Source organism: Engystomops pustulosus, chromosome 6 (assembly GCF_040894005.1).
Source record: "Engystomops pustulosus chromosome 6, aEngPut4.maternal, whole genome shotgun sequence".
NCBI classification, from domain to species: domain Eukaryota; kingdom Metazoa; phylum Chordata; class Amphibia; order Anura; family Leptodactylidae; genus Engystomops; species Engystomops pustulosus.
The window spans coordinates 25,680,664-25,693,851 of record NC_092416.1 but is presented as its reverse complement, the minus strand read 5'-3'; the positions used below and the strand labels follow the sequence as shown (position 1 = coordinate 25,693,851).

At 44.4% G+C, this 13,188-nt stretch overlaps 1 protein-coding gene across 2 annotated transcripts; it reads left to right on the top strand.

The window, feature by feature from the left end:
* Nucleotides 1–5,918: 5,918 nt before the first annotated feature.
* On the top strand, nt 5,919–11,620 carry LOC140065603 (uncharacterized). 2 transcript variants are annotated; one of them, XM_072113190.1, is made up of 10 exons: nt 5,919–5,979; nt 6,083–6,116; nt 7,113–7,520; nt 9,242–9,280; nt 9,739–9,783; nt 10,007–10,189; nt 10,293–10,343; nt 10,528–10,581; nt 10,793–10,828; nt 10,945–11,620. In XM_072113190.1, exons 3-10 carry the CDS (start codon nt 7,114–7,116, stop codon nt 10,991–10,993), a joined length of 864 nt encoding a protein of 287 aa, XP_071969291.1. In that variant the 5' UTR covers nt 5,919–5,979; nt 6,083–6,116; nt 7,113; the 3' UTR covers nt 10,994–11,620. The 2 variants fall into 2 exon arrangements, with proteins under 2 accessions (XP_071969291.1, XP_071969290.1); XM_072113189.1 differs by lacking the exon at nt 5,919–5,979 and having other exon boundaries at nt 6,037–6,116.
* Nucleotides 11,621–13,188: the final 1,568 nt, after the last annotated feature.

Here is a 13,188-nt window from a genome sequence, read left to right as displayed (position 1 = left end):
CTCATTGATTTATATACAGCCTGCATATACAGACTCCCCAGTTTAATCTAATACAACCCCAGATCCCCCAACATTTAAATATTCTGTTTACCTGAAAATAAGACACCCCCAAAAAAATAAGACGTAGTGCAATTTTTTTCAAGCTTATGCAGGCGGTCCCCTACTTAAGGACACCCGACTTACAGACGACCCATAGTTACAGACAGACCCCTCTGCCCACTGTGACTTCTCTGGATGTTACTATAGTCCCAGACTGCAATGATCAGCTGTAAGGTGTCTGTAATGAAGCTTTATTGATAATCCTTGGTCCCATTACAGCAAAAATGTTTGAAACTCCAATTGTCACTGGGCCAAAATTTTTTTTTTGTCTGGATCTACATTTACTAAATATACAGTTTCTACTTACATACAAATTTAATTTAAGAACAAACCTCCGGACCCTATCTTGTACGTAACCCGGGGACTGCCTGTAAATATAAGACCTCCCCTGAAAATAAGACCCAGCGGCCGCCCTTGTTACATCTCCCCCCACTCCCCCACCCGCGCTATACATAAGTATTAGAGATTTTTTTAGATAATTAGATAATGCAAGAGGTTGTGACATGGGGGATGGGATAAAATCCTTAACTGTTGCAATGAAAATGTGTAGGTTTTCCTTACACAAAGTCCTCATTGTAGGAGAGTGCTATTGCTAAATGTGAGAGATTGAGGACAATTATTCTAAAAGAAATTTTAGAAATTTTAGAAATTATTAGGATATTAGGATTAGGATTCCAGAAGATTATGATGCAACTAAAATACTGGGATCTGCAAATGTACCATAGATTATTGTACATAGAAGTAGAAGCACAAGAAATTCTTGATGGAATTCAGAGTTTGTCTGGTTATGCGGAGGTTTGTGATGTAACGACTACAGTGGGGCTCATTTACTATGGGTCCTGCGGCTGCACTTTGGTCGGATATTCTGACGATTTCCAATCCGTGCTGGAGATTGTGTCCCACGCGATCGGATTTTGCCGCATCGGTGCCGGCTTGCATGCAACACAAATTGGGGGGCGTGCCCCCGGTCAACACGTGGGATTTAACATTTCGAATTGTGTCGCAAGACATGCACTTACATGCACCGGGGAGAAGAAGGTGACCTTGGCGGGGAAACGACAGATGCAGGATATTGGGCGCACGATCTACGTGAATCAGGCCGGACTTCATCTTTGTTGGACCGTCCGGATCGGGGATCGCGACAGGACCAGGTAAGTAAATGTGCCCCAGTGTGTTCATAAATGTTGATTCTTTTTCAAGGAAAAATAAGACATCCCCTGAAATTAGGACCTAGCACATCTTTAGGAGAAAAATGTAATTACAGGCAGTCCCTGGGTTACGTACAGGATAGGTTCTGTAGTTCTGTTCTTAAGTTGAATTTGTATGTAAGTCAGAACTGTATACTTTATAATTGCAACCCCAGACAAAATTTTTTTGGGTCTGTATGACAATTGGATTTTAAAAATGTTGGGTTGTCATAAGAACCAGGATTAACACTAAAGCTTCATTACAGACACCTGTGATAACTGTTACAGCTGGTAAATTGCCAACATCCAGAGGTCCGTTTGTAACTAGGGGTCATCTGTATGTTGGGTGTTCTTAAGTAGGGGACCGCCTGTATAAGACACTGGGGCACATTTACTAAGGGTCCAGGGACCGCATTTCTGTCGGGTTTCTTGACTATTTCCGATTTGCACCGTATTTAACAGGGGTTTTTGGCGCACACAATCGGATTTTGGCATAATCGTGCCGAATTTCATGCGACACAAATTGGGGGGAGCGTAGCCATCGGACAACCCGACTGATTCGGAGTAAGTGCAGGATTTAAAATTAAAATTTTCGCAAAACATGCACTTGCATACACCGGGAAGAAGAAGGTAACTCCAGCGGACCTGAGCAGGGAAGTGACACATGCAGGATATCTGGCGCACGATTTTAGTGAATCGCGCCGGAGTGCATCCTCGTCGGACAACGCACCTCAGGGATCCCGACAGGACCCGGTAAGTTAATCTCTCCCACTGTCTTATTTTCAGGGGAATGGTATATATGGGCTCCAAGTAATTTAATAAAAATCCTACCCCATATACAAATTGCCACCTGACCAGGTATAATTACATACAGTCCCTATACACATATTCCCCTCCCCCAGGCTAATTCTAGAAAGGATCCCATATACAGCTTACACAAGGGATTTGTAGTGTGTTCAGTGTTCAGAACACCTGATTTCCGCTTGTGCCGCTATAGTTTTTAAACCCTTAAGGACACAGGGTTTTTCGCTCATTTTTCCGCGTACAGAGCTGTGTGAGTATTTCATGCGTAACAATTTTTACTTCTCTGTCGCATTATTTTTTATTCCATGCCTTGTACTGGGAAGCTGGAAAAAAATTCCAAATGTGGAAAAATTGAAAAAAAATTTGTTTGCGTCACGTTCTTGTGGGCTCAGTTTTTACAACTTTGTAATTGTGCGCTCCAAATAACATCTCTGCTTTATTCTTTGGTTTGGCGCGATCTACAGGTTTTATTGCATTTTAACACATTTTCGAAAGTTAAATGATTGTGTACACCATCTTTTTTTTTGCGAAAATGGGCCAATGCTTTCATTGCTACCATTTTGAGGTCTGTGCGACTTTTTGGTCACTTTTTATTCCAATTGGAATGTGATGTAAAATGGTGTAAAAGTCGCATTTCGGACATTTGTACGTTATTTTCCAGTTTGGGGGTCACCGCCGGCAATAACCGTTTTTATATTTTGATAAATCGTGCATTTTGTGACGCAGAGATGCCTAATGTGTTTATGACTTTTACTGTTTATTACATTTTACATCAGTTCTAGGGAAAGGGGGGTGATTTGAACTGTGAGGTTTTTTACTTTTTTTAATTATTTTTGAAACTTTTTTTTTCAATTTTTTTAGACCCTCTAGGGTACATTAACCCTAGAGGGTCTGACTACTGTATTACAGTATATGGTTTTTTTTCACAGCATTCATTACAGAAATTGGACAGAGGCTGCCATGGCAACTGATCACTGCCCCGGTGACATTTGGGGGAGGGATGGTCGGATCCAAGTTGGCGGCACCCACGGATCCAAGATGGCAGCAGCTTTGCTTGCAGCATCGGAAAAGTTAATAGCCGTAATCAGTTCAAGCACCAACCTCGGTTATTAGCGGTAGGGGTTTGCTGCAATATGCAACAAACCCCACCTGTGTATTAAGAGGGCTCAGCCCGTGAGTCCTCTTCATACACCCCTTGCACCTCTGAGCCGTACAGCTACGGCATTGAGCATCAAGGAGCTTCCCGACGATTTCCAATTTGCCCTGAATTGCCCCGGGATTTTGGCTCACGTGATCGGATTTTGTCGGACAACCCGATGGATTCGGAAAAAACACGAAATTTAAAAAATAATTTGTGTCGCAAGATCAGCACTCACTTGCATCGGGAAGAAGAAGGTGAACTCCGGCGGACCTCGGCACAGCAGCGACACCTGCTGGATATCGGGCGCACGGACCTTAGTGAATCCCGGCCAGACCCGAATCCTCATCGGGGAACGTGCCGCTGGATCGCGACTGGACCGGATAAGTAAATGAGCCCCATTGTACTTTGGAAGGAATAAACTCAGATGACCTCTGGAAAAATTGATCAATACATTAAAAGCGATAGTGGCACAAACAAAAATTTTTGCTGCAAAAACCAGCACTAATGTAGCACAAACGTTTGACATCAATTTTGTTTGATTCGGTTAATGTGTGTGGGGGCTCGTTGATCTTTTGAACTTTACAAATTTGTTAATATCTTAAAAACAAAAGCAGCACAAACAAAACTTTGAGCAGCGCAAACCAGCACAAACGTAGCAGAATTTATTGGTAACAGTTTTGTTTGATATGGGTAATGTGTGTGTGTGTGGGGGGGGGGGGGGGCTGGTTACTATTTTTGGAGGAGTCTGTAATGAAGCTTTATTCATAATCCTTGGTCCCATTACAACAAAAAATTTTGATACTCTGGACCTACAATTATAAAATACACAGTTTCGACTTACATACAAATTCAACTTAAAACCAAACCTATGGACCCTATCTTGTCCGTAACCCGGGGACTGCCTGTAGTTCACAAAAAAAAGAGTTATGCTCCACATTTAATAGAAGTACATCAAGCCCAGTGTAAAATTTCACCCCAATGGTCTGCGGGTTTCCAAATTAAAACTCCACGGGGCTTCACCAGTAAGAAAATCCTTTCTCCAATCCCCTCCCCAAACAGGGCGAGGAACATTTTTAATAGCAGTCCCCTTCATACCTGACACAGAGCCCAAGTGCATATCTTTAAAATGTTTCGATGTGCCCGACAAACTTCAGGAACTTGAAAGATTATTGGGATTAGCAGCCATCATATGCTCACTAATATGATATTTTGGTTTACGTACTGTTGTAGCCAATGTATTATAAAGAGCACTTTAGATCGAACCAAGTAACCACCGATCGAACCACCGATGTGGATTCACCGTTCATGTTTGTCTTAGTGTTCAAAGACTTCTTGGTCATATATGGGCATATGCTACAAAGATTCGACCCTGTATGGTATATTTATGTTGCATACCTCCCGACCATCCCAGATTCGACTGTGGACATTTCTTTAAATGGGGGCTCTGCTGTGGAAATTTCATTAATGGAGGGGCTCTGCTGTGGACATTTCTTTAATGGAGGGGCTCTGCTGTGGACATTTCATTAATGGGGGCTCTGCTGTGGACATTTCATTAATGGGGGCTCTGCTGTGGACATTACATAAATGGGGGGTTCTGTTGTGGACACTTCATTAAAAGGGGGCTCTGCTGTGGACATTTCTTTAATGGAGGGGCTCTGCTGTGGACATTTCATAAATGGGGGATTTTGTTGTGGACACTTTATTAAAAGGGGGCTCTGCTATGGACATTTCATTAATAGAGGGGCTCTGCTGTGGACATTTAATTTATGGAGAGGGTCTGCTGTGGACATTTCATTAGTGGGGACTCTGCTGTGGACATTTCATAAATTGGGGTTCTGTTGTGGACACTTCATTAAAAGGGGGCTCTGCTGTGGACATTTCATTAATGGGGGGCTCTGCTTTGGACATTTCCATAAAGGGGGCTCTGCTGTGTACACTTCATTATGGGGGGGGGGCAGTACGTGATGCGGTGGTGCCGTCGAACAGAGGAGATTAGGTCTTGGGGTGTGATATATTTTTGGACGCTGGGGGGCCCTAGTCGTGTGAACAGCCCAGGGCCCATGGAACACTTAATCCGCCACTGTGTGCAAGAGCATAAATGTGTGTATATGAGTGTAGACCTATATGTGCGTGTATAAGTATATGAATCTGTGTAGATACCTGTGTGTAAATTTGTGTGATTGTAAGAATATTTAGTACCAAGTGTTCAGAACTGCTGGTGTGAGGGGGTTAGTTTGGAGTTTTGGAGGTGTTTGCTGTAATAATGTTTGGGTTACAGCCATGTCCAGTATTTCCTCCTCCATATGTACATTCTATATTGTTATGCTTATACCACACACATATACTAGAGCGTTGTACTGCACAATAGAACTTCTGTACATCAGTGATGGTCATACCACCTCTTCCATGTATCTGTTATAATAACCTGCTCTTTGTTTCTATGTCTTTCATTTATCATCAGTTTATTCTTCTAGATAGATGTTATTTCCATAATTTTGTGTGAAACGAAACACTGTAAATAAAGTTTATTGAAAATAGAATGTAATGGAACGTTATGCTGCTGGCTCCTCCCCTCACATCCTCCTGCTTTTTGATTGGCTGCCTTACCATTCTAGAAAAGCTTCTGCTGCTTATGATGTCATGGAATTTTGTGCTGTTGGCTCCTCCCTCCCAAATTATGACATCACACGGGTATATAAGGAGATGCGGAACTTAGAAGCCTCTGAGGGTTTGCTGTAGGTGTTGGAGGTAAGTCCGCTGTGTCCTCAGCTCCTGTTTTATTCTTCTTTCTCTTCTATCATGTCTCCTCCTCTTCAGTAATGGCCACTTCTTTCCTTCTCCTCTGGTGTAGAGTTGGTGTTGGTGAGTTAGAGAGTGAGATTGCGGTAAGTTCATCTTTTCTGTAAATATACAATGTCTTCCTGCAGCCACCACTAGGGGGAGCTCACTGTATACAGCTGCCACTGTGTATAATAATAGCTGTATAAGTCTGTATGTAGTGAGCGCCCCCTAGTGGTGGCTGACAGATGTATATTGGGAAATATATCTGGTAAAACCTTTCAGAGTTTTGTTTGGGAGACCGATATATTACTGATAACTATGGAGAATGGGAGGAAAGTGTATAAGTGACTGTGTTCTTATTATAAATTGTATTATCAGGCCCCAATGGTAACTTTTCATGAAACTTTTACTGTACTGTTACTGTCACTTTATTCCTGCACATTATGTGGTTTTCCAGGCAGAGTTGTCATAGTGTAGATGGGGACATTATTATGTGCATTATCCCTGAGCTGTTCATTTGGTGAAGCTGCTGCTGTAGGGATCAGGCTGGAGTAGGGCTCATGGTTACATGTTATATCCTGATGATGGGCCCTATGATGTATGTACCTGGGGCCCGGGGATGGACAGCACTTCTTATCTCACTGCTATCTGCTCCATAGAGAACAATAGTAAACTATTCCCATAACTTCCCATAACCTGTGAGACAGCAGGAGGCAGATGATCCCCTTATAGGATCCCCTATACATGATGCATCTGGTTGGGATGTGACTGCGCCGTGTATTCCAGGATAGATCTGGGGGGCACTTACATGTGGGGTATTGGTAGCATTGAGGTGATACTGAGGGTGTTGGGTGCTGTAAGTGTCCTCTGTGGTTGCTATGTATCGGGTCCTAAAGGTCAGAAATAGTAAAGGGGACACTGAGAGGGGACTAAAGATATGATGAAAAATAAAATGGTAATGATAAGTATAAAGAGGGAATCTGGAAGTCTTCAGATCTTAGGGTGAGATTTTGGGTACAGGTTGATGATGTCCATCATGTCTCCATCTGTAGGGATCATAGAGGATGTTCTGGGCACTTACTATCTCTTTTATCTTATAGAATGGATGACTACGAGGTGATGGAGGAGACGGAGGTGGAGGAGATGGCGATGGAGGATTATTATAACAACGTGGAGGTGGAGGAGATGGCGATGGAGGAGATGGAGAGTGATGAGGAGGAGGATAACATCGGAGAGGAGGATATAGAAGAGACGGGAGTGGAGGTGATTTATATCAGGCAGGACGAGAGTGATGAAGAGGAGGGTTACATCAAGGTGGAGGAGGTGGAAGAGACAGATATTGAAGTAATTAACATCAGGCAAAAAGAGAGTGATGAAGAGGCAGGTTACATCGGAGATGACGAGGAGGAGGAAGAGATGGAAGAGACAGGAGTGGAGGTGATATACATCAGGCAAGAGGAAGGATTAGAGGACATTAACAACGAGGAGGAAGAGGAGGAGATGGAGATGTAAGTAAATCAGCCCAATCATTTATATTTTGAGATAAGTCACTGATTTAATTATTTAACTTAGGAAAGGACATAAAGTTGCAGCAGTCGTCTATAGCAACAGACACATCACAATTTGTATTTTCTAAGGGGCTTTATACACATGAAAGCAGAAGCCAGGGCCGGCGTCAGCACCCGGCATAGCTGGGCAAGTGCCGGGGCCCACTGGTGCTGGCAGGGCCCACTGAAAGGTGGGGGAGCTGTGTCCTACGGATATAATAATGATGCAGAGAGCAGTCACTCTCTGCATCATCAGTGCCTGAGCAGCGCTTGCGGGTTCCTGTAGGGGGCGTGCAAGCCTCCACTGTTCGGGGGTCCGCCGACTGCTGTATAAGGAATTGCACGGAGGAAGACAGGCTGGATGCAGACAGAGGCAGCATGTGCTGAACTTGTCACCTCTGTCTGCAGCGGTGTATGGTGACCCCAGTGACCCTGTGTGAGGAGGCTCCAGAGGACAGCATGGTAGGAGTCAGGCCGCTGTCTGTTCAGTTAACCCTTTGCTGTCTTGCCCATGACAGTCAGGTTCTCATGCCACTGCCTACCTCTTACTTTTGTAGTCCATCCATGCAGAGTAGTCTAAAAGGGCTTGTGTCATTACACCCTGCTGATGCCTGCCAATCATTTTCTCCCTCCTAGAGTGTAAATTATTGCCCACTTTCTGCCCCCTGCTATTTTACCCTTCTGTCACCTGTTCTACCTCTTTTCCAATGTCTCCCTTCCTGTTGACCCCCTCCTACTCCTTAAAAAAAAAATAACCCTGAAGGTGTGTTCACACATGGGCCACATATATTAAAGTGCTTATGCCAGTTTTCTGTCTGAATGTCGAAACTGCTTGCAGTTATATTTATAAAGTGTCTGCACCAGTTTTCTGTGGCAGCTGCTCTGTAGCTGCCGCACCACAAAATTCTGCACATAAAGGGGCGTTCCAGTGCATAGTCGGACCCTCCACGACATTTATTACTGCAACACGACCAAATTGCGTTGCACAGTCTATGTTAGCAGTGCACCAAAAAAGGTTGGTGACACTTCCCGAAAAGTGCAGGGGGCACCAGATTAATGAAGACTGTGCGGCAATATTCTATAATGTGCTGCATCCTGCACACTCCACAGGCAAACTGCACTTAGTGCACTACTTTTGATAAATGTGGCCCACAGTGTTTTCTGCACATGATTGTACGGATGCATAACAGCGCTTGTGTTTTCATGTGTTTGGCTGCTTAGAAAGAGTTTTCTTTCATTGCTAGAAGTGTAAGCAGGTGTGAAAATGTAAAGCAGCTTACGCTTCTATCAATGAAGAAAATGGCTTTAAAAGCAGCAAAATACATGGTAACATGAAAAATGTATGGTGGGGTAACAGGAGGGGGCAAAAGTGGGCCGTGGGTCACTTTCCCTGACTCAAATTTGGGAGGCATAGTAAAGGGGCCCACTGAGGCACTGGCGCCAGGGGCCTACTTAAACCTGGAGCCGGCCCTGGCAGAAGCTATGGGTAATGGCTCCACCTTCACTTTCCTCTAGTGTAACTTCCATCCCAGTGTAAGACAGGACATAGAGGAGCAATGGCTTGTACATGATCTGATTGGTTGTATCTATGGGAATATATAGTGATGTTACATTGTATCTTGTCTATGACTGAGAATCTCCTGCCCTGTATATATCATGTATCTCATCATATTCCCCAACAGGTGGTGGCAGCACGTGGCCTTGTCTGACCAGCCAGTATGGTAATTACAGGACTCTACCACATGAACCAAAAAATATATGACTAACAAGGGTGCTCCTTCAAATATACAAATACATCCCTATAATTTTTTGGGAACACACCACCACATACCGAAAAAGAAATATATACATAACCTTTAGGGGTGTATAGGGGACTTGAGAGGCATATGGAGTACATGAGAGGTACATGGAGTACATGGGGGTAGATGGGGGACATGAGGGGTAGATGGGGGACATGAGGGGTAGATGGGGGACATAAGGGGTAGATGGGGGACATGAGGGGTAGATGGGGGACATAAGAGGTAGATGGGGGACATGAGGGGCATATAGGGGACATGAGAGGTATATAGGGGACATGAGAGGTATATAGGGGACATGAGAGGTAGATGGGGACATGAGGGGGAGATGGGGGATATGTCTAGGGCAGTTACAGTAACGAGCGCTGTGTTTTCTATTTTAGGATAAGAACAGCGATGATGATGCCTCCATTAGTATTTGATACCATGTAAGTTTATGATCTCACAAACTTTATTACATCTTATAAATTGTATTTTTCAGTGAATATCACACAGTGAATTATTGTGGTTCATCCCTTTCTGTTATATGGAATTATATAGAACCCCTATAGACCATTCTTACCCAGTCTCCATATATTCCTCCCTAAATTGGTGTCAGAAAAAATTGTTGATTATTTAAAAGAGAAATCATTTATGTTTTCTATAATTTAGCAAAGAGGAGGAGGAGCTGCAGGAAGAGGAGGCAGAGCCACAGGAGGTGGAGGAGGAGCTGCAGGAAGAGGAGGCGGGGCCACAGGAGGCAGAGGAGGAGCTGCAGGAAGAGGAGGCGGAGCCACAAGAAGAGGTGGAAGAACTGAATGTTGAGGTGAAAGAAGAAGAAAGGAGTACAAGAAGGTGATTACAGAGCTTAGATATTATAAACTGTTATATACAGACTATATACTGTATATATACTTAGTAATAATAATCCTACATTGTTCTCCATATTTTCTTATAGACCTTTAGGGCAGGAGGCGATGGAGGCCGGGGCCAGCGAGGAGTCTCTCCAGTAAGTATAGAGAATAAATAGGACAAAATTTACATTGCTGGAGTCCACATGGGGGTCACATACTTTTCTGTGTAGAGCTTTGCTCTATCCACAGAACATGCACAATATCAATGTATAGAAAGATTCTGGGGTCCGTCCTCCACCCGTGACATGGAGATGATTTATCTACTTTTTTTTCCTTTAGGCCGAGACGCAGGTGGTGGAGACCTAAGTGTCTGCAGAGAAGCAGCAGGAAGAGGTAAGTGATACTTCAGTTTCTATCTATCCATAGTGATCTGTAGGGGGCGCTCTCTGTATATGGATGGGGCAAATGTATATACAAAAAGCCCCAGTGTGTTTCAGTGCTCTTCTTGTGCAGGATAGGAGGGGGGGACATGTTCTAGCACCAGGGTCTCCTCTATATTTCCCGTGCAGTGAAGTTATTAATGTGAATTATTATCTTTCTGCAGCAGAAGCAGCAGTGGAGCAGAGAGAAGACCTTCAAGGTAAGTACATGACTTTGTAAAATCCTCTTTACTTCTACCCTATGAGACCAGATAGAGATGATGGTAGAGGGTCTCCACGTCAGGTCTCAGCAGTTTCTTGGTCTTGTCTCCTGCAGGTTCCTCAGATTCCTCCTGTGTTGCATCAGTAAAGACACCGTGGAATAAAAGATCCATGAGATCTCTGATCCCTGAAGCCCTTCCTTGGGGTTCATTGGGACCTTCTAACTTCATTGAAGGTCTTATACATCACAGAAGCTTTTCCAGGTCTTCTATTTGGCAGAGCCATTTACCCTCTACCCAGTCACCGTCTCCTCCTGGGATAGGAGAGAAGCACTCGATCTGCCAACACTTACCCTTGATGGAGAACCTTTACAGATTAGGATATAGGAGGACAAGTCTCCTTCTCTTCTTCAGCTACAGGCCTCCAATGTGGCTCCCCTCAAAGAGACATCACCTGGATCCATGGTAAGGCTTCTCCATGTAATGCTGCTCCTTTGCCAAGTGGAAGGCTCCCGGCAATGTGAAGATGATGGTGGAAGGTCTCCACATCAGGACTCACCAGTAATAATTTCTCCTGGTCTTGTCTCCAGCAGGTTACTCTGGTTCCTCCTCTTCTGATACATTCTAGACACTATGGAGTAGAAGAACCAGATCTCTGGTCCCACCATCTCAGAGGAAGAGAGGAGCAGCCTCATTTCTGTCCCTATAGAGAAATTGCTTGGACTTGGATGCAGGACAGATGTGTCATCCTGATCTCCATTCACAGATATTCATACTACATCATATAAAATAAAGAGTTAATCATTAAAATAACATGAAGCAGTTTTTCAGTTCTTTATAGTACATTAGGAGACCACCATCAAGGCCCCCATAAGTTGCATCTGCATCACATCTAGTGTCCCCCCTGCAGGCCCAGAAATGCAAAGACCTAGAATAGATGGGAATAAACCCCATGGGTGTAACTACAGGGGTAGCATCCATAGCAGCTGCTACGGGGCCCGCAGTGTCAGGGGGCTCGGCCACACAACCAGCCAGACTAAATAATAGAGGATGTGCACATTTATGAACTTATTATGCTGTATATTGTTCAGGATAATATGTAAATAACAGTGCACATCATCCACAGTATAAACCAGAGACGAGAGCTCAGATAAGAGATGTCACAGGAGGAGACGGCAGGATGAGGGATCTTCCCCCATGTGGTCAGCAGCTACCGGGCCCAGTGATTATATACGTATGTGTGTATGAGGGTATAAATGTATGGATGTGTGTATTCTGTATGTAGTATATTTATATTGTATGTATATGTGCTGTATGATTCGGACTAAGTGCAGGATTTAATTTACAAATTGTGTCGCACGTCAATGCACTTACATGCATCAGGAAGAAGAAGGTGAACTCTGTCGGACCTGAGCGCGGAAGCGACACATGCAGGATATCGGGCGCACGATCTTAGTGATGGCGGCACAGTGCATTATACACGGACAATGCAGTTTCGTGAACTCTGCGGGAATGTAAGTAATTTGTCCCATTGTGTTTGTATATATTGTATGTGGTGTATGTATGATATATGGGGAGTATATACTGTATGAATTTGTGTATATGGTTTGTTTATACTGAAAGTGTACGATATACATATACTATATGCTTATTGCTAGCACTTGCAATTATTTTGCCCTCTGCGTGAGGGGGGGGGGGCAGCCTAGGGAGTGGGTCGGCATGGACCCATCCAGTGCTACTAACTATAGACCAGTTTCTAACCTCCCTTTCATCTCCAAACTCCTGGAACGCCTGGTCTATTCTCGACTAACCCGCTATCTCTCAGCTAACTCCCTCCTTGACCCCCTGCAATCTGGTATCCACTCTATGTTCTCTACTGAAACTGCTCTTACTAAAGTCTCCAATGATCTCCTCACTGCTAGAACCAGTGGTGACTATTCTCTCCTCATTCTCCTGGATCTATCGGCAGCTTTCGATACTGTGGACCACCAGCTCCTCCTCAGGGGCTTCACTCCATTGGCCTGAAGGACACTGCACTCTCCCGGTTTTCCTCCTATCTCTCTGACCGCACTTTCAGTGTCTCCTTTTCTGGATCTTTCTCTTCTCATCGTCCTCTCAGTGTCGGGGATCCTCAGGGCTCAGTCCTAGGTCCTCTCCTCTCAGTGTCGGGGATCCTCAGGGCTCAGTCCTAGGTCCTCTCCTCTCAGTGTCGGGGTTCCTCAGGGCTCAGTCCTAGGTCATCTCCTCTCAGTGTCGGGGATCCTCAGGGCTCATTCCTAGGTCCTCTCCTCTCAGTGTCGGGGTTCCTCAGGGTTCAGTCCTAGGTCCTCTCCTCTCAGTGTCGGGGATCCTCAGGGCTC